The sequence below is a fragment of the Halichondria panicea genome, chromosome 1 (genome assembly GCF_963675165.1).
Source record: "Halichondria panicea chromosome 1, odHalPani1.1, whole genome shotgun sequence".
Classification (NCBI taxonomy): domain Eukaryota; kingdom Metazoa; phylum Porifera; class Demospongiae; order Suberitida; family Halichondriidae; genus Halichondria; species Halichondria panicea.
Window position 1 is genome coordinate 4,538,527 of NC_087377.1, and position 20,011 is coordinate 4,558,537.

Genomic DNA, 20,011 nt, shown 5'->3' on the forward strand with positions numbered 1-20,011 from the left:
GAAACACCAGTTGATTCCTGTTGACAAGCTGCTGATACTACTCGAGCATTCCCACCTTTTGGCCACAATCACTACAGTGGAGGAAGACCATACTATAAAGGACGAAATAATGTATTTCATCCCCGCAATTCTCAAGTGTGCATCTCACGAGGAACTAACAAAACCACCCCCCACTGGCATTGATACACCTTCTCCAATCAAGATCACATTCAAACCTGAATACGTTCCCATTGGAATATTCTGTGCCATGATCAGTGAATTGGTCTCAAGGGGGAGTAAACGCATTCTGGGCATGACATGGAAACTTGCCGCTGATACCTCGGTAAAGAGAAACCTCGTTTCCTTTCATATTGACGAATCTTCCAGACATTTTGTTACCCTGATTTCTCACGTTGATTGCTACGAGATACGGATCATTCGACAGGACAGGGACCATACGATGCACGAGCTCTGTTCTTATGTCCTCTCAACCCTCCTCTTTGCATGAAAGATATTAGTCCACTACTCACTCCGATCATCGCTTTCGACTGCTACTGTGGGAAACATGAAGATGGTTCCAAGCTTTGCCTCGATCCTCACACCTGGAGTGGATCCCTGCTTTATCTGCACACGAAAAATATATCTGAGCCTCCACCAAGAATGCTGGTTTGCAAAAGTAAAGTATATATACCAAATTTTAAAGTAGTATGCTTTTTTCATGCATTGACCTATTGTTTCTGTGTACAGGAAGTCAGCCTGGGAGATGATGTTACTCTCCTTGCCCTGCCCTTTGCTGAGGACCTAGAGCCAAGCCTCTCCTTCAAGTGGAGGAAGAGAAGTCCGAGACTTAGCGGTAGGGAAAATGAATTGGAATTCAAGGCTTCGTCAAATTAATGGTCACTTCAAGGGAATTATTAGATGCGAGATTTCCAAGAACCAGACGCCTTACTTTACCGTGTACCACTGCCTGAAACAAAGTAGTGTTGGTAAGAGAACATTAATTGATGCGTGTAACTTTTAACCTGCATGTGTACTGTAAATTGTTGTTTTTAGCTTCTAATAAAATTTTTACAGAGGATACCTCCAGCTCTGAAACTGATCTGCTGTTTACGGATGTGAAGGAAGTGATCAAAGAGATACGCTCTGACTGGTACAGCCTGGCTATAGAACTGGATATTGACTATGCAACTAGGAAGGTGATAATTTAAGAATGTATATATAACTTTAATTTAAGACCAATATGCATCCTGGACCGTGTTCGACTGAGCATATCCAGTTCTATGGAAACTGTTGTACCAAATAGCAAAGTTCTTAATTCCCACACGCAGCAGTGGTCACCATTAATTTATTCACATACATTGATAGTAGCCTGGTCGTAGAAGGCTATAGCTTTCCATTGGCTAGACCTGCACACACGTAAATTAATGGTCTGTGAAGATGTCAATTTAGGAATGTGTTTGAATGTGTACCCATCTCTCTTGAGTATTCACTTTCTAGTCCCCTCTTTATAATTATGCTTGACTGTGCACTATCACTATTTCATTGACTGCTGTTATGTATACGGTGGCCAAGAAAGGTCACCCGCTACCACCACAATTAACTGCGCGCGGAGGTTTTTGTTAGCCGCACGGTACGAAAGGACACAACACACCCAAATTAAGTCAAGTCGTTCAGTCTGCACAACGTCAAAGGTTAATGAATCCCTGCTGGCATTCTAATTAACGCAACGTTAAACCTTTGCTGAATTGACCATCGAGGCACAGTGCAGGTGCATGAGTTGGATTTGGTCCTAGAGCTATTCTCTTGAAGAGAATCACTATATAGTGGGAACAGATTCAACTCACCTGCATCGATAGCTAATTCGGAAAACGTTATATACAGGGATTCATTGACCTTGTGCAGACTACTTAATTGGCTCGATTTGGACGATTATTTATTTAACCGCGCGTTGACCATAACTCAAGTGCTAACTCTTTAAGTGCGTACATGCAGCTTTGTTAGTTTTTGTACCCGGTTAATTGTGGCGGTAGGCGGTAGTACATGTAGGTGACTTTTCTCGGCCTGTATTATTGTAATGGCTGAACAGTCAGTGGTATAATTATATAATTATGCAGTTCCAGTGTACGTGACTATAACCACCCACACTGGTATATATAAATGCTGACTCTTCATATTAATTTTGGTGTGTATATGTATATTTTTATAACAAATTTGACTCCTTTAATTATATCCAGAGTCTTGAGAAGGACTATCGATGGGTTGAGCCGTGCTTTGAGGCCATGCTGACACACTGGGTGAAGCGCTCCTCTCCTCCCGCCTCCTGGTCTGCCCTTGTTAGAGCACTAGAGTCTCCGGCCATTGCTCGTGGAGACATTGCAACAAGCATTAAGGTTGGCAACAATTATTGCATATAAGTCTTTACAGTATACATGCTGATGCATCCTATATTATGTATAAACACAAGTATAATACTTGATTTCTATTTACAGACAAAAGATACCAGCAACACCTCCGAAATTTGCTTTCTCACCCACTACATGTGGTAAATCTATATACATGTACACAGTGGATCGAGGTACATTTTAGCTGAAAATTAGTCAATACACACAGTTTACTTCTTTGAAATTTTGATGCGGTGTCTCTCCCTTCCAGAGCGACTGAGTGTGAATCATCATTTGAGGGTAGTGAGGACAGCTGCCTGGGAGGTGAGGGGAACATGGCGTCCTTTGGGAGTGCAGTTGGGTGTCAATGAGGGGACACTAGATGTGAGTGCTCTGCTGTGTGTGTACAATACTAACTTAACACTGTATAGCAGTACATCCAATGTATACAAATTGCCCTGTGGTCATGCATCATTGGTTAACGAATGCATGTGCGAGCATTACTGCATGATATTTTCCAATTGTGTGGTGATTAACTGCCTATAATTAACTTGACTCCAGTGCGTGTCTAACGGGAGATATGGGGGGCTTGAGCACCCCCCTGGCATCCCAGAAAACCATGAAACTAATCCAGCTATCATTCAGCATGCATTGTTTTAACTCACTGAGCAGCTCTTAATGCACATTGGCTCGTATTACAAGTCATGATCAGGCCCAATTGAGTATATACACAATCCGCAGTATTGGCAATGTTATTATGCCTCGGTGCGCATGCGCAAGCGAGGTATACGGTAGTACAGTGTGTTTGTGTGTCTGTGTGTGTGTGTGTGTAGACCGCTACAGCTGCTCAAGGATGAATCAAGTGCAAGTAAGAGTTTCTATAGGCTAGGCTTCTAGTCATGTTTACTTGGATTTTAATTCGTGGATTTGCAAAATAATGCTTCGTTCTCGAGTTATGCCTAGTTTTGCTTACTTGGAATGCCATTGCAGCCTTTTCAGAAGAGCACGTAGCCAAACTTGTTTACCGAGTGTTACTACTCTACTTAGTAGTTAGCTCTGTACTAGAACGCTAGCTATTGGTAGCTGCAAGAGTGAGGATGAGAGCTGCAAGGCTCTGCTGATGTAGACTCGCCAGTCAGCCCTTGAGAAAGGGACTGGTCAAACTCCGTGTAGAGACTCGTGTAACGTTTGCCACGATATTTGTGGCAACTAACCGCATGCGGTTACCGCAAGATCAATGATAGTGACGTTTCACTAGAAAACTCTACGTATCACATGCAGTATACTGACGTCACGAAAACCGCAGCCACTTAAAATATTTTCTGATATGCTGATTGTGCAATACAAGTCTCAACACGGAGTTTGACCAGTCTACTGTTCGCCTGCAACAATGACGGCATGCGAGTCTACTGCTGATGGCAGCCATTAATTTTAGAATTGAACTTTTGGCATCGATCGTTTTTAACAACAATCATGGTCGATCATTACCCATTCTTTGAGTTTGCATGCAGCAAAATAATTATTGCAAAAATGTTCATCAGCTATTAGTAGCTTTATGTTATGTAGCTTTGGCATCTCCACCGAGGCATCAGCACCTGCAGTGCTTTCATTATGTACATGATTGTAATGCAGCGACTTAATTCCTGATTAATCAATCATGAGATATAGCTACATTATACCACACTTACGTCACCACAAATTGATCTCATTGGTCAACAGCTGTAGGATATATATAGAATATTAGCATACAGCCCCAGGCATGCACAGTTTTTCAAGTTGTTTTTTAGTTTTTTCATTTGTTCAAGAAAGTAAGCAAAGAGAAAAGAGCCATGCTTGACGGTACTAAGACTCAAAGCGACGGCAGAAACACGGAAGGTGCTCTCCAACAAGATGGCTAAGCTTCCATGGGTCCATGGGCGCGGTTTAGATACATTTTATCCAAGAAGAGCTTGCAACTCCAGTAAGGGACGTCGAATGGTCAACGCTTGGACCAAGGAAGCTCTTGAGCATCTGTAGGAGTCAACATGTTGCTCAACTAGCTCTTTGACAGCTGCAAAATTCGGCATAGTCTCGTTCTTTTTTGCAGTCTGCATCGTGATTGAATTGTTGCTAGGGGGAGGTCCTTTTATAGTGCTGCGGTCACGTGGTATAAGTCAGATATGCCACATCTACTTGGAGGATATGCACCCTATATATCCTCCTCTACCGTGGTTACATACCCCTCGGCTCTGCCTCGGAGTAACCACGGTAGCGGAGGATATATGGGTGCATATCCTCCTCTTAGGTGTGGTATATCCTATACTTGTACTTTTAAATAACAGTTAACCTTGAAATTCTCCTGCTTCAATTTCATGAAACTCCCCTGGCCAACTCACGCTATTCCGGCTCTGTTACTTATATATAGCTAGATGTTTACTGCACAAAAATCGCCCTCAAATGTGTGGCCATGCACTACTGGCTGCCCCAAACTACGGCCAGATATATACAACGTTTTGGGTGCGGTTTGGCAGAATTAGAGAGCATACATATTATGATTCACTATTACTTTGGGATAGATCCGTCATTATATAGATTTGAGTTAAGGTCTCTTTTTAGCCGCGGCTGTTTTCTGAAATTCGATCAGTCCGAGAGTCTATAATAATACTGCACCCATGCATGCACACACACCCATACACACATACTATGTGTTCAGGCCATCAAGAGGGACTATCAGAATGAGTCTGGTGTGTGTTTCACTAAACTACTGGAGCAATGGTTGACACGATCCACCCCCGCCCCCACACTAGGAGCACTCATCCATGCACTCAAGTCTCCTGTTATTAGTCGTGGAGACTTTGCCAAAGAAATAGAGCATAAACTAACCTGATCATAATAATTATAGACGTGTGTCATAACTGTTACAGTATATAGCTAGTTAGATGCAGGTACCTATATATATATACGTACTTTGCTACGTTAATTGTTACTGTAGACTATCTATTTTATTCACTAAAAGGCCCCGACCACTGTCTGCTATACCGGACTGAATCAAAATATCTATACCGCAACGGTGATTCCTTTGTTTCGCTGGCTCCTGTACTATACCTATTGATGTTTTATATAATTGAAATCAATAATGACTATACTGCATGTCATTGCCTTCGATTCTCCATGTTTTTGTGCACTGCCACCCATGCCGGCATACTTTATAGCTAGATATGGCAATAATAAAGGTGATGCCAGAGGTGTTCAATTTTCTTTTAGTTCCAGCTTTCTAGAGTTTAGAGACCTTAAAGTTCCTCCTACTCAAGATCACCCATGCACGTAGACTATGCACGTATAGACTATAATAATAATGATGCCTCATGCAGACTTGGTGTACGGATGTATCATGCATGACACATTATTCAATTTCGTGTAGAAAAAAAGTTATACTTTATTGGGGTCATCAATGCCGGTTCATTTTAAGCCCATTCTACATTGTAACAGAGGTTCTGCTAGGCTACAATGCAAACTTCGTCTTGGAGAAAAAAAGTGGACGACGACGACGACGACGACTCGACGACGTCGGACACAATAGGACTAGTGTTGCTGCAGACTGTAAGTGCGTAACGGTTCGACTTCAAAGTTGGAGGACGTGTTAGTGATTGTACTGAGGATACTTGAGCTCCATTCTACAGCTCAGAAGGCCCTTTTTCAAGCGTTCTGCTCATAAGCTAGACAATGGTTAGATTGACGATTCGTGACATTTGGATCATTACCTACAATCCAGAGGAGGTACGACATCCGCGTGTCAAAGGAAACGTTTTTGACACACATTCCTTACAATAGGTCAAAGTTCGGAATGTGTGTGTTAAAGACATGCGGATGACACGTGGATGTCGTACCTTCTCTGCCTATACAATCAGAGCTACAATTATGATTTTAGCTCCGCCCAGCTACCTCTGACACACCAAACAATCTGGATCAGAGTGATCCAGAGGAGGGAGGACACTAATTAGCTAATTATCGCGACCTTTTAATGATGAACGATTCTTTCTTTATAACCTCTACATATTGGGACACACAGAAAGTACTGTAGTATGAGTGACAGGCAATTCTTGCAGGCACAGAGCAACTATAAAAATAAAGGGGTGCTAGAAGCTGAGACTGTTAGTGTCATTGATGTTCTTTATGTTGGAGACACTCTGAACTAAACAATTCCACGTTGGAGCTTTATCACAGAGACTGGGGTGCTTCTTACAGGGATCTTGGAGACAGGAGTGCCTGGGGTGTTCCTCATAGGGATTCTGGAGACAGGATCAAGAGTGCTTCTCACAGAGACAAGATCAGAGTGCCTGGGATGCTTCTCACAGGGATCTTAGAGATAGGAGTACTTGAGGTGCTTCTTATAGGGGTCCTATTACCTTCAGGTCCTGACAACTTGGCCATAGGGGTACCAGTAGGAGAAAAGGCTTACGTACTTTGCTCTAGCTCAATATGTAGAGGTTATAAAGAAAGAAAAGATGAATCGTTCAAAGATTAATTAAAAGGTCGCGCGATAATTAGAAACATGCTAATTAATTAAAGGTTAATTGTGTCCTCCCTCCTCTGAGATCAGTGAATATGTGTATAGCGTAGTTAATTAAGTCAAGTGGTACATCTATATACAACTTGAAGAGAACAGTTGAACGAGACTCTACGTGCATGTGCTCATTTAGGCTACCGCTGTCTCACACATGCCATGGACACAAGGTACTAAAATTACTGAATAGCAATAGATAAGTCTATAGTCTTAGATCTATTATTTTTAGCCAGGGGAATCACATCAGCTAGATGCTAATTATAAATTGCTGGTCTGAAAAATGAACATAGCCATGACTCAGGAACTTGAACAAAACAATCCTATAAATTAATCAATTAGTAATTACCGTAATTGATGTAATTATATACAGCGCCAGAAAAAATTAATTCCACTTCTGAGTGGCGCATCTTTAGAACGCAAAAAATTGCGTTCAGCTCAAGCTGGCGCCTAAATTATGGTGGCGCTTATGTTCTACAGCTATAGTGTAGAATTTTTAGAGAAATGGGCGTGGTCTAGCTTAGTTTCATTTGCTAGCTGCACTGTTGGGAGCTGAGTGACTCGTGAACAAAATTCAGTGACTGTAGCTATGGGTTAGACAACTGTTTAGAAGTGAAGGAAGTCAAAGATGCATGCAGGATGATTGTCTTAATGTCTCAAACAAGCCTTTTTATAAGCGCCAGAAAAAAGTAATTCCAGCAACGCGTAAAGACTCTAAACTAAAAGCCTATAATTATTATACATATTCATCAGTCAAGATAGAGCAACCATGTCACAGAGCTCCTTTTGCCTCGACGTCAACCAATAGTCGGGCGGTGACCGTTGCTCAACGGTAGAGGGCAGCGGTGCTAGTCAACCAATACCATGACCGCCACAACTAGGACCTGAACATAACCTCGCTTTGCTCAGATTTAATAATAATTTACCACACCAATTGTTTCATGGGGTCATATTTTAATTTGCAGAATGCCCCAAAAAATTAATCAATTAGTGGTCCAGGTCAGAGGTCAGAATAACCACGTGATCTAGCAAAACGTTGTAATGCTTTGCTAAAGTGACTTTTTGTGGTGACTTGTGACTCTGTTTGTGGTTTTATAATGATATTCATAATTTTTTTCTTTTTTTGCCTGCCACCCTGGTCTGTTTTGGGAGATTAAAGTCCGTGAAACTTATTTGGTGTGGGTCTTTATTATGTATCTTTTTGCCAATTTGTGGTCTCTGCAGCACGCATGTAGATCTAAATGTATATATATAGGTCTTTTCTCCCAATTTTATAAGTGTCGCAAAGATAATTATTGTCTAGATAATGATTCTTGCTGATAGAATTTTCCAGCCAAGCTCACACCTCAGCTGGTTGAGTTCTATTTGTTATTATTATTGTTCGACTCTGAGCTACAGTATAAGGAATTAAGCAATTATTGTATACCGTATACATAGCGGATAATTTTTGTTGGTGAACATTTTCGTATCAGTTATACCCATTTAAATATTTCGTATTTCAAAATTTGTACAGTATAGTGACGTTTATCTATTGAGGTAGAATAATTTCGTATGATACTGTTCAATACGAAATATATACACGAACATTTCCACCATACGAAAGTAACTCGCTATTATTAATAATACAACTGCTTGAATTATAATTATAGTAAACCGTCTATTTTGTACAGTGCTCAAAATAAGCTGGCCTATGACTTATGGAATGTAAGCTATCATGATGTCGTCAAAGTGAAGTCCCTTTTGGGACAGGGGGCAGACCCCAACCATCAGCTATACTGGAGTGAGAAGTGGTATTGGGAACCTCCGTTACACACAGCTTGTAAATGGGGTCGCCTTGAGATTGTAAAGACGCTTGTTACCCATGGAGCTCGTACTGATAAAGGTGATGGTGGCGATAACATGACTCCACTTCACTGGGCATGCAGGGGAGATTGTATAGAGGTGGTGAAATACTTCATCCGGGAGGTTGGATGTAGCATTGGTAAGTGTAATTATAGTCGTTGTAATTCCGTACCGAGGGCAATGTTTGAAGGTCCAATTTTCAGGATTTTTGTGAATTTTGCATATCATTTTCACTTTGTATAGTATCTGCATGTTCCAACAGATGTGAGGGATAAGTATAACAAGACTTCTCTTCACTTTGCTTGTTTGGGAGGAAGTAAAGACGTGGTACAGTATCTGGTGGAGGAAATGAGGATGGATGTTGGTGAGATTTAGTGCGATTTTGTAGTCTCTGTATTTTGTTTCCATGCATAGCCTCATTGCTTCTGCCCCATCTCAGTCCAGTCCTACATGTTAGATCAGATTTATTGTTTGACTGCACATTTGATATGTATGTATACATGCAGATGTGATCGATGATTTTGGACAGTCACCACTGGACGATGCGATTGGTAATATGTTAGTCTCTAAAGTGTATGTGGATGTTGTCCTCTACCTGATGAGCCGTGGTTGTTGTGGTGATGAGGACAAAGCCGATTTACTGCGGGGAGCATGTTTCTGGGGCCAGCTGGGGGTGGTGAAGGAACTGGTTGAGCAACACAAAGTTGACGCCAAGAGTGAGTGTGGTAATGTACCAATTAAGTCATTATACTTCTCCTAAACTGCTTTTCTACACACTATAGCTCAATTAACAGATGTGAGGGATGTTAAGGTCTTAATTTACCATACCCAAGCAGAGGATATAGCACTTGTCCTATGCTAATTAAGTTATAGTATGTGCATGTGCGAGGCAAGCTGGGTGTGGTGAAGGAACTTTGAACACAACCCTAAAAGTGATGTATTATTTTCTTTTAAGCTTCGCTATGGTATAATAGTGTGGTTATGTTCACTTAGTATAATTATGGTATTGTATGGTATACATGTATAATTATGTGCATGCAGATGTGAGGAGCATTGACAAGACTCCTCCTCTTATCAATGCCTCTGGACACAAAGATGTGGTCCAGTACTTGGTGGAAAAGGCCAACTGTGATATCAGTGAGTATACACACCCCATAATATCCTTGGTACTAACTGTTTGTTTGTCTCTGCCATGCAGTTGATTAAACAGCAGTCATGCATGTTATAATACCGTGTAAGTAGCAATGTATATACAGATGTTCGGGATGATGAGGGACAGTCACTATTGGACAGTGCTTTGGAACGTCTGGGGTATGAAGATGGCTGTTTGGATGTTGCCCTTTACCTAATGAGTCGTGGCTGTAGTGATGAGGACAAGACCAAGTTACTGTGTAGAGCATGTGAGTGTGGCAAGCTGGGTGCTGTGAAGGAAATGGTTGAGAAATACAAAGTTGATCCCAAGAGTGAGTGTGATGATAATTATGTATACCAACCTATACTATATATAGGCAGGGTGTCATACAGGATTTTGAAGTAGAGGGGGAAATAAGAAAAGTAACTAGAAAATTTTGCTAAAAAAAAGGTCAACTGTAAATTATTTCAATACCCTGTTAGTATATTAAATTTCCAGCTATGGATCCCAACTGTATATAGTACCTGAATGCAAATTTTAGGGGGGGGGAATTGGAACTAGAGGGGATACCCCCCTCCCCCCTGTATGACACCCTACCAATTAAGACACAAGTAAATCCTTATTCGAAGGTATTTTTATGTAATTTGCTTGACGCGCAACAAGGAGGAGTTGGTTTTAATCGCGATACTTATTATTACTCTTTGTGACATTATCACTATAGGGCAGCTATATTCTGCAAACAATATCATACAAACTCAACACAATAGTTGTTATGCCCAAACAGTATAAGGTAGTTGATAGTATACTTTTCTCCATGGGGTACAATTCTAGTCTTCATGCACATCGTATACACACTGACAGCGGTGTCTGTTATACAGATGTGAAGGACAGTGAGGGACAGTCACCACTGGACAGAGCTTTGGAATTTCTGTATGAATATGATGACTGTGTGTATGTTGCCCTCTACCTGATGAACCGTGGATGTGGTGGTGATGAGGACATTAAAGACGACTTACTGTATGCAGCATGTTGTAAGGGAAAGCTGGAGCTGGTGAAAGAACTAATTGAGCAACACGAAGTTAACCCCATGTGCAAAAGTGAGTGCATGTCATAATCATTTCTAACCTACTTATATATTATTACAGTCGGCCATGGCCAGCAATTATTAGTACTGCACCACATGCATATTTGTGTCCCTCATGCATGCAGCTCACATTTCCTTATAATTATACAATACATCACTATTGGAGTGTTTTCATCACATGCATGCACCCATTCTCGAGACAGTTGTATAATTATTTAATATGCATGTATACATACAGTAGCCCTCATATAAAAGTTCCCGTTCCGTACCGTTCAATTGCGTAAAACGGTTTGCGTAGAAACAGAACAAAACGGAAGTCTAGCTCATTAAAATTTAATACGGTACGGAAAATACCCGTTTTCACGTGTATGTAGCTGCATGATTCGCTCGGTAGCTAGCTGGCTATAATAGTGTTCCAAGAAATCAACCTGGTGAACTGTTCTACTAAGCAAAGAATCCTCATATCCTTCACAGACAGCTACAGAGCAAGTATTATACATGCAAAACCCCTATAAGGAGCAAGGTCAAGGCGAGTTAGATCTATAGTTAGAGTACTGACATTCAGTTTGAACATTTATATTATTAGCACTGCATGTACATGAATTTGTTATTCTTACTGATAGCTACAGGACATGGTACCATTGTGTGTAATTTGTAATGAAGTGTACAACAAAAGTATAATAATACAATCAGATCATAATGTAGCTATTAGTAAGCTGCATGTATCTAAGATTCCAGAGGTCCGGTTGATTTGCTACTGCCAACTTTCTCATCTTCTTCCAGCCTATAAGTTCTGCAGTATTCCCAGTACTATTCGTATGCATGCCCCTCGATTATACTAGAGAAGTTAGTACATTTGTAGCTTTCTTAGTACGTACAAATTATTATTGCTAACTCAACAAATTCCACCCGTTTTTTCCTCCGTAGAATGGTATACGTAATTACGGTGCGTTTATAGATAGCGGTTTTTTGACTCCGTAAAAACGGAACGTTATGCATGTGCAACGGAAATGCAACGGGAATTTTTTATGAGGGCTACTGTAATTCTACACTGGTCAGCTTAACCGTTGATTGAGCACAAACTCTTGTTCAGGAACTTACGATAATGGCAAGACTCCTCTTGACGTTGCTACCGAGTGGCGTCACACTGAAATTGCTGACTACCTCAAGTCTCTACCACGACAATGTAAGCTCACTACGATTATGAATACACCAATTAACATGATACGGCTGTCTATACAGCTGCTCTGACTGAAGACAGTGATTCCAAGAGTGGGGAGAATAGACCATCATCAAATGGTAACTTGCTTTTAACCAAAGGAGGCTGAAATCACTTGACCTTAAGGTCACTAATCGAACTTTTCTTACAGACTACTTCAAGCCTAGTTTTTAATTCATTTTACTGGGGCAGGGATCAAATTTTATTTTCGCTAATTTTGCTCAGAAGCAAGTACAAGTCAGTGCATTTGTTGAGCAAAATAAATTTGACCCACCCTGTAAAATAACTTTTTAAGCTTACAGGCACTAAAACAGCTTGATGTAAAATAAGTTTGTAAGGTCAAGTTGTTCCTCCCTCCCTTCACATGTACATTATCAGGCTAACATATCTCATTCCTCCTCAAGCGACCTCTGACCCTCTCTTCAGTCAACAAACACCTAGTGCTCTACCAGAAACAACTGGTAAGAGACTCTAATTATATAGCTATATAGTAATATTATTATGCCTGGTATATAGATTTTACCTGTTTATACATGCATGCATGCACCTGTCTACAAATTACTATGTATATACAGTGAAACCTCCGGACAAGGAGGTTTTCTCCGCTATTTGGAGGTGTCTTTTATTGGGAGGTTATACCTATAGGTTACTTTATCCTAACATTTAATGTGTAGACAATAATGAGACAATAATAACTTGTTTAGAGGTGTTCGCTATTCAGTTGCAAGTACACTATAGAAAGCAGTTGGCACAAGGCATGCTGTCCCACTACAACAGAGGGATCCGCTATTTAGAGAATCCGTTATAAGACGTTCCACTGTATACTTTGACATAGCGTTATATTTGTACACCCTCAGATTCTCTAAATGGTTCCAAGCAACTTCCTTCCGTTTTAAACGATGACAAAACCTCGCCAAGTGAGCTAGTGATTTTAATTTCGAGTGTTATATAGAGGCGCAATTACGTATTATATGAATTAATGCACCTTTGTACCAAACATGTCTGGGAAGTATCAGTATTATCACATGCAGATACCATGCATTATGGGCATGTCCTATATAAATAGTAACTGAATTGAAAGTAGGATAGCGTATATTATATAGGTACAATACAAAGTTATAAATGTTTGCAGTTTCGCTGATAAGTATGCATATACCGCGAACAATAATTATCGCATGCTGTAAAAAGCTGCTATTCTGTGAAATTTAAATCCGCCAAAACTTTCGAAGTATTATACTCCGCTATAATTATAATTATGTGACAGGCTCTGGGAAAACCAGACTTTTGGAGCAGGCTAAAATGTTGGTGATTTGTGTACCAAATGATAGAGCAGAGCATCGCCTACACAATGATACTTATGCTTAGTGTTCACATACCTAGTTTCACACCCGAGTTATGCGCGTTGGAAACTCGAAGCCATGAAATGTAGAGTCGAGAAAAACACCTCTCACACATTACTCAATAAGGTTATAGCGAAAGTTTGGACGAAGCGCTTCGATGGAAAGAGTTGGATTTAGATCATCAGATTTTATACAGAGAGGTAGTAGAAGGACTGTAGATACTTATATGCCAATAACATAAATTTCAAACATAGACAATCCATGCTGGTATAGAAAGATGTATGCACCCAAAACTCAGTCTTGAAGCTTCAGAATGTTGTGTTATGTTAATGCCTTGGTGTGCGCATGCGCAAGCGAGGTATATATATGGTAGTGTGTTTGTGTGTGTGTGTGTGTGTGTGTGTGTGTGTGTGTGTGTGTGTGTGTGTGTGTGTGTGTGTGTGTGTGTGTGTGTGTGTGCATGTGCGTGTGCATGTGTGTGTGTTTGTAGAGTGTTACAGCTGCTCAATGATATAAAGTAAGAGTTTCTATATAGGCTTCTATAGTCAGGTTTTCTTGGCCGGATTGCAATTAGTGCATGGATTTATAATAAAGCTTCGTTCTTTTTTGAACTTTCGACACCTTTTTAGCCACAATCATAGTCGATCATTTCCCACTCTTTTTTACCATTTTGTACTCTGCATGCTTGCATGTCATTTGTCATCTTTGTATAATTATTGTAACTGCATGTACATGTCATGTGTGTATTTAGTACTATAGCTTCATTGCCATAAAGCTTTGGCTCCTCGATCCACCGAGGCATCAGCACCCGCGGTGACGCTTTCATTGAATATTTGGCACAGGCCTATATACCACCAAGGCATCAGTGTTTTCATTAGGTTAGCACTTCAGTGCTCTATAGTTACACTATTTGTTGTGTGTATATCTTCATTCTATGCATGTATATATACCTGCAGGCAAAGACTGAGAGTCGCCAAGCAATTGAGAGTTTGGGACAGGCCAAAGAATAGCAAGATTAAACTATTATAGCAATTATTGTACACTGTACAATCATGTAAACGACAGATTATCTCATAGATGGTAATTACTGCGACGTTTTCCTAGATATTTAGGGTTATAGGTGAAATGATGCATATATAATTATACTGACGTCTATATACCTATATATAACTATGAAATAACCTTCCTTTAGCAAGCTTGTTGTGTTAGTTAATTTATTTACTTCTTCGAAACCGGTATGCAGTATATATATACGTTAGCGGAAGATGAATGCAAAAAGCTACTCGTTATCGATATATAGAGCTGACATTGCTGAGGACCTGAAGGGGAAGATTGCAAGTAAAGAACTGACTCAGCTGATTCTGTGCTAACAATGTCGTCTAGCCGTTATAATTGTAAACTATGAATGTTTGTGTTATAATTCTTGCATGCTGGAGATACTTGTCTTAAAGTTTGGTGATTTTTCCTAGCCTCCTTCGCAGGCCTTCCTTTTTCAGTTTTAAACAATGTTAACACCATACAGGAATAATTGGAGGAGCAAAGAAAGAAAAAAGGAAGCCTCTTGGACGGTTCGTTCTTTCTTTCTTTGTTCCTCCAATTCTTACCGTATTTTATCTTATTGACCGTGTGACAAAGAACAGAAAAAGGAGAGGCTGTGAAGGAGGCTAGATTTTTCCATGCATCGTCGGCATACCATGTACCACGCAGATGAAACTGTTTAATGTCATCCAAGGAGTATATACATGCATGGCTCAGGTTCCTAATGAGAGGGATTGAGGCAAGGGCGTATACATTGGCATTGCAAGTATAGGTCCCCTTGCGTGGTTCCTTTTTGTGAGTACAGCACATCCCCATTAAGTAACATCATGACATAAATTATATGCATGCATGTGTTGATGAGAACTGTAGCACAGTCTCCTGATGTTGTGCAGGGCAGTTCGTTGGTTCATGGCTTGCGTCTATCAACAAAGGTTTGGACGGTGCATGCATGTGGACTGCTGCTTTTGTACCAGCGATCTGGCTAGCATAGTTGTATGGATCCAACAGTTTCTTGCATATAATTATCTTTCCTTGATAATGCGCGCGCCTTGCTGTGTCCCCTATATATGGGTCGAACACCCGGGTTCTTGTTGCATGAGGGCAATCAGTCTGCTGGCCATTATAGTGGTGTTGTAGTTTCTGTGTCAATTAACCAGGACAGTACAAAGGCGTTTTCCATTTGAGGCAAAGGACCAGCATTATAGGTCGAGGATGCTGATTTGAAGGCGGTGTACAGAGCCTTCTCCATGCGAGTGAGTCGAGTCCTGTGAAGGCCCAGCGGAGCCACTTGTTTTTAGAGCAGCGGATCTTATCATGGCTGCGTCCAGTGATTCGGAATGAATGTCGATGTGGGTTTTCATTATAATGATGGTGTTAGGGGGGGTATACTGCTTTGCCTGGAGGGTGTTTTTCAATCAAACTTTTTTCCTTCATCAACTTGATCATCCAAGTGTAGAACTCCTCCGTTGCTTTGATCGGAGAGTAGGTGAAGTGCAGCCTTTGTGATTACATAATTATCCGACTAGAAAAACATTTGCAATGTGAAAAATTGCTAGGATTGGCCAGGGGAACCACAAAAAAGCATGGAAACAAGAAATCAGACGAGAGCATAACTCCAATCCGTTACAACGTCAATCACATGTACTGGTAGTTTCCCCATGTTTTCCCAGCCAATATGCCACACAATTTTTACTGGTGGAGTGATGACTAATCCCTATATATTTATATTATCCATTTTGGAATGTGCGGCACATAATCATGATGATTTGTGATGAATTGATGTTCCTAATACATGCAGTGTTGAGCACAGGTATACACACAGTCCATCCATGCGTAGTAACATGCACGGACCGTACTGCATGGTGACCTGCATGGAAATGATGTGGTGGATGGAAGCTGGTAGATGGATCTGGAACACTGTCTATTATTTAATATACTATGTATTGTACATGTTCATGACGTTGTAACGGATTGGAGTTATGCTCTCGTCTGATTTCTTGTTTCCACGCTTTTTTGTGGTTCCCCTGGCCAATCCTAGCAATTTTTCACATTGCAAATGTTTTTCTAGTCGGATTCCCTTTCTTTTTCAGTACAGTTTACGTATCATGACATGCATAAGTGGAAAGTCTAGAGGCAGTACAGAAGTTCAAGAAGAGAAGACAGGACTAATCAGATATCTTCTCGAATATCTCTGGACTAATAATTAGCTATAATAATTATAGTAATGAGTAATATTGCTTGATATGTTGAATTTGTGAATCAGTATTAATTAAATGACAGCCATTAAGAGCATGATATCTAGCCAGTGCATGTAGCATGCCTGTCAGAGAAAGGGAGCTAGAGCTGAACAGTGTGAAGAAAAGCAACACCTCAGGCTCTGGAAAAGCACTGCACTGATTTTAGGACGGTTTATTAGCCACGCCTATCTATTACTAATTGGCCACAACGCAATTGCTGAGTCATTAAAGATGGCGGAATTGTCTAGGTAAGAGAAATAGAGACTGAGAGGTCATCTGCCTCGTGGAAGCAATCGCAAATCTGAAGAAGCGCTTTTTAATCCAGGTTGTAGTCGTTTGGAAACCCTGTGCAGAATGTCCTGGAGATGGCTGTACTTGGAGCAAATGCTGGGCAAGAAACTTACTTACTTACTTAGTCAGTCAGACAAAGAGCGGTGAAATGTAGAAATAGTACAATTTTTAAAATGACAATATTCATTTATTAAAATGGTCATGGATTATGAAATGAGAGATACAAAGAGAGAAAAGGCTAAATAAACTATCTGTCTAGCCAGTTTCTTGATGTGGCCTTTCCCTGCAGAGATAGAACAGTTTGAACATGAGTCAAAATAATTGAAATATTGCTAAACACGGGCAAACCCACTGCCAATCCTATGTAAAACCTACTGGTTTTACTAATATTATACATTACGGTGATTAAACTCATTACAGTGATTACAACCGATTATGGTGATTATACAGTGATTACGTCCATGCAGTACGGTGATTACACCCATTACAAATGTGTACTATAGGCAAAAATATAGTGTTATATTATACATAATTATGTAGTTCAATGTTCTGACCTTTGGCGGCTATAGTCGTTTGTAGAACGTTGTTCCTTCCTTTCCCATGCTGCCTGTAGTTGAGAAGACGAGAGGTGTATAAGCACACCTATGTTTTGAGCTTTTTGATTGTATTCTCTTTTTTGGCTGCCTTATGTTGCTTGTTGGATGGTGATGGTGTCTTCGGAGCGATAGCAGGGAGCATTTGGTTAAACATGAATACTCACATCAAAGAATGCATCCTGTTTTGGGTTCCAGAAACCACATGATTTGATGTCAAGGCGAGTCTCATCACCAACAATCACTAATCTGTATATAGGTGAAGGTTTATCCACACAGAAGCTGCAGGGGAAGTTCTGTTGCCACATTATGACAGACTTAATTGAGATGGCAGATTTGCAGTTAAGTCTCTGATTTCATTATGTCTCATAACACATTACGGTGATTACACCATTACAGTGATTACAGTGATTCGTGACTACATTACAATAATTATGACATCATTCTCTTAGTGCTCTCACTTTCTATGATTCACTTTACAGCCCACTACCCAAAATTGAGGCCAGTGGGTGTTAGCTTGTTGCAGAAATCTGCACATGAATTATAATGCAAAATAGAAGCACTTTCATTTTACATACTTATTAGATCTACCCATTTTGATAAGTTCTTTCGAACGCATACGGCAACAGTGTTAGCTAGTGGTAGGGATGCCATTGTCCATCACGTGCACTTGCATGGGTGTATCATGTTATTGTAGTGACACTGTAGTCTTGCAAGCTTGCTAATTAAAGCTTTCCTCCTGCATATTGCACTTGGCAACAACTTGTGACGTAGCAACGGGATAATTATATTAAGTATAATTACAAAATAGATGCCATAACAAGTATTTTCATTTTACACTCTTATAAGATCTCTATTGTTAAAAGCTCTCCTCCTTCTTCCTTGTTTGCTATACTTCCAATTTAATACCAGGTTACCTATGTTTGCTCCAGCTATGCAGCTATGCAGCAATTATGGGTACATTATTATTAACACCTCTTCTATCCTATACAAACAGGATACAGCAAAGCTGTATATAAGTAGTAGCTAGTTTTGGAGGTGATATAATTTTTTCAAGCTTCATGTACACTGTGCTCTCTGAGGTGGCATGAAGATAGCTGCATTCATATTTGGCGTCTTGTTCCTGTGGTCATGGCAACCAGCCAGCGCAAGTAAGTAAAATGCTCTACATGTCAATGCTAAACATTTTTTACCAGTTGAAATAGACACGTCTAATGTGTTTGTACCGTATTAGTATCCGTATAAATTATACTGTAACAAAATACGTAACTAGAATGACACTGTACAGGCCTGATTACATTTTTATTCACATGCTGTCCTTAATTTATGTGAGTTTTTTGTCGATCTAAGCAAAAACTCGCAATTCGCAATTCGCGCCCAATCTGAGTAGTCAAGAATTAGAGAGACTGAAGAGTTTCAGACTACCGATAGCTCTATAATTATAATTACACTGTGCACAAAATAATGTCAATTGCACGTGCAATTGATGATGTTTAATTGCGCAAGCTTGCACATCTATAAGCAACAAACATAATTTTTAAATTGTGAGTAACGAGTGTAAGTGAAGAGGTTCAATCCGCTAATTTTGATTTGTTGCGTAAACAATTAAAGCTTTCCATCTCTGTACTTAACTTAGTCTCTATGCTGCTACGTAGGATATTTTATTACAAGCTTTTACATTCATTCGGCAATAATTTTGCGCACAGTGTAGACTACTTTTCTAACTCAAGCTTCTTTCCCTCACTCAGTCTATGAAAACAGGTTTCCATCGAATAGATTTGGTTCCTATACTCTTGCAACCTGAACAAATTATCTTGGTACGTGTCTCATGCATGCATGGATCAGCCCCTCCTTCTCAGGAGGGGGCTGATCCATGAGACCGCTAGGTACGTGCATGGTGATAGAGCATTTGATTACAAGTGCATTTTCTATAAGTTTCTTTCTGAAATCAAGTCAATTGTTGTTCACTACTCTTTAATGTTGGGGCCGTAATTTATCATTTCTCGGCTTTGGACCATGCATGCTTTTATGGTGTGCTAAGATAAATGCGATTCTAATAGCCGTATATAGTTTTTGCATGGCCTTTGCTTTTCTATTTCTCTTTTTACCCCTATTTTAATTATGTTGGTACGTTGATAGGTTTTAGGAGTGCATGTGAATCTATTGCACTTTAATTTTAGGTTTCTTTCCGTGTGAATCTTTAATCAAGTCAATCGTTTACTACTCTTAAAATGCGAGTGCATGCATTTTCTAAGTTTCTTTCCGTATAGTATTAATTGGCCTTTGCTTAATTCAGGTTTCTGTTTGTTCCTGTACTCTTTTTATTTTATTTTAT

General features: G+C 40.1%; 3 protein-coding genes across 8 annotated transcripts in view; all 3 read left to right on the plus strand.

The window, feature by feature from the left end:
- The first annotated feature begins 550 nt into the window (after nt 1-550).
- LOC135352421 (uncharacterized) lies at nt 551-5,274 on the plus strand. The gene is made up of 6 exons (XM_064551607.1): nt 551-655; nt 727-832; nt 1,033-1,175; nt 2,214-2,369; nt 2,469-2,744; nt 5,053-5,274. The coding sequence occupies exons 1-5, from the start codon at nt 551-553 to the stop codon at nt 2,523-2,525; spliced, it is 567 nt and encodes a 188-aa protein (XP_064407677.1). The 3' UTR covers nt 2,526-2,744; nt 5,053-5,274.
- A 1,609-nt stretch (nt 5,275-6,883) lies between these two features.
- Nucleotides 6,884-14,698, plus strand: LOC135336054 (alpha-latroinsectotoxin-Lt1a-like). Of its 5 annotated transcripts, none has more exons than XR_010394663.1 (12): nt 6,884-7,073; nt 8,571-8,881; nt 9,005-9,106; nt 9,249-9,458; nt 9,784-9,879; nt 9,999-10,205; nt 10,753-10,971; nt 12,052-12,144; nt 12,201-12,257; nt 12,556-12,638; nt 13,035-13,094; nt 14,474-14,698. XR_010394663.1 is itself a non-coding variant. In XM_064531832.1 (12 exons), exons 1-12 carry the CDS (start codon nt 7,063-7,065, stop codon nt 14,482-14,484), a joined length of 1,434 nt encoding a protein of 477 aa, XP_064387902.1. In that variant the 5' UTR covers nt 6,884-7,062; the 3' UTR covers nt 14,485-14,698. The 5 variants fall into 5 exon arrangements, 3 of the variants coding, with proteins under 3 accessions (XP_064387902.1, XP_064387909.1, XP_064387926.1); XM_064531832.1 differs by having other exon boundaries at nt 12,582-12,638; XR_010394664.1 differs by lacking the exon at nt 13,035-13,094.
- Nucleotides 14,699-18,665: 3,967 nt separating this feature from the next.
- The window catches only part of LOC135334213 (uncharacterized), a 30,244-nt gene continuing 28,898 nt past the window's right edge, over nt 18,666-20,011 (plus strand). Inside the window, exon 1 of one of the 2 annotated variants that reach the window (XM_064529317.1) lies at nt 18,666-18,827. In XM_064529317.1, coding sequence (XP_064385387.1) covers nt 18,764-18,827 — 64 coding nt within the window. In that variant the 5' untranslated portion in view covers nt 18,666-18,763. The remainder of the gene's footprint in view (nt 18,828-20,011) is intronic. The other variant, XM_064529327.1, reaches the window with a different exon arrangement.

What these genes read in the sequence shown, in the direction of transcription:
- LOC135352421 (XM_064551607.1), top strand. Translation starts at nt 551, where the DNA reads ATGGTTCCAAGCTTTGCCTCGATCCTCACACCTGGAGTGGATCCCTGC. An exon ending in TTGACTATGCAACTAGGAAG is followed by an intron (nt 1,176 to 2,213) that starts GTGATAATTTAA and finishes AATTATATCCAG; the next exon opens with AGTCTTGAGAAGGACTATCG. An exon ending in ACATTGCAACAAGCATTAAG is followed by an intron (nt 2,370 to 2,468) that starts GTTGGCAACAAT and finishes TTCTATTTACAG; the next exon opens with ACAAAAGATACCAGCAACAC.
- LOC135336054 (XM_064531832.1), top strand. An exon ending in CAAGTCTCTACCACGACAAT is followed by an intron (nt 12,145 to 12,200) that starts GTAAGCTCACTA and finishes CTGTCTATACAG; the next exon opens with CTGCTCTGACTGAAGACAGT. An exon ending in TGCTCTACCAGAAACAACTG is followed by an intron (nt 12,639 to 13,034) that starts GTAAGAGACTCT and finishes GTACACCCTCAG; the next exon opens with ATTCTCTAAATGGTTCCAAG.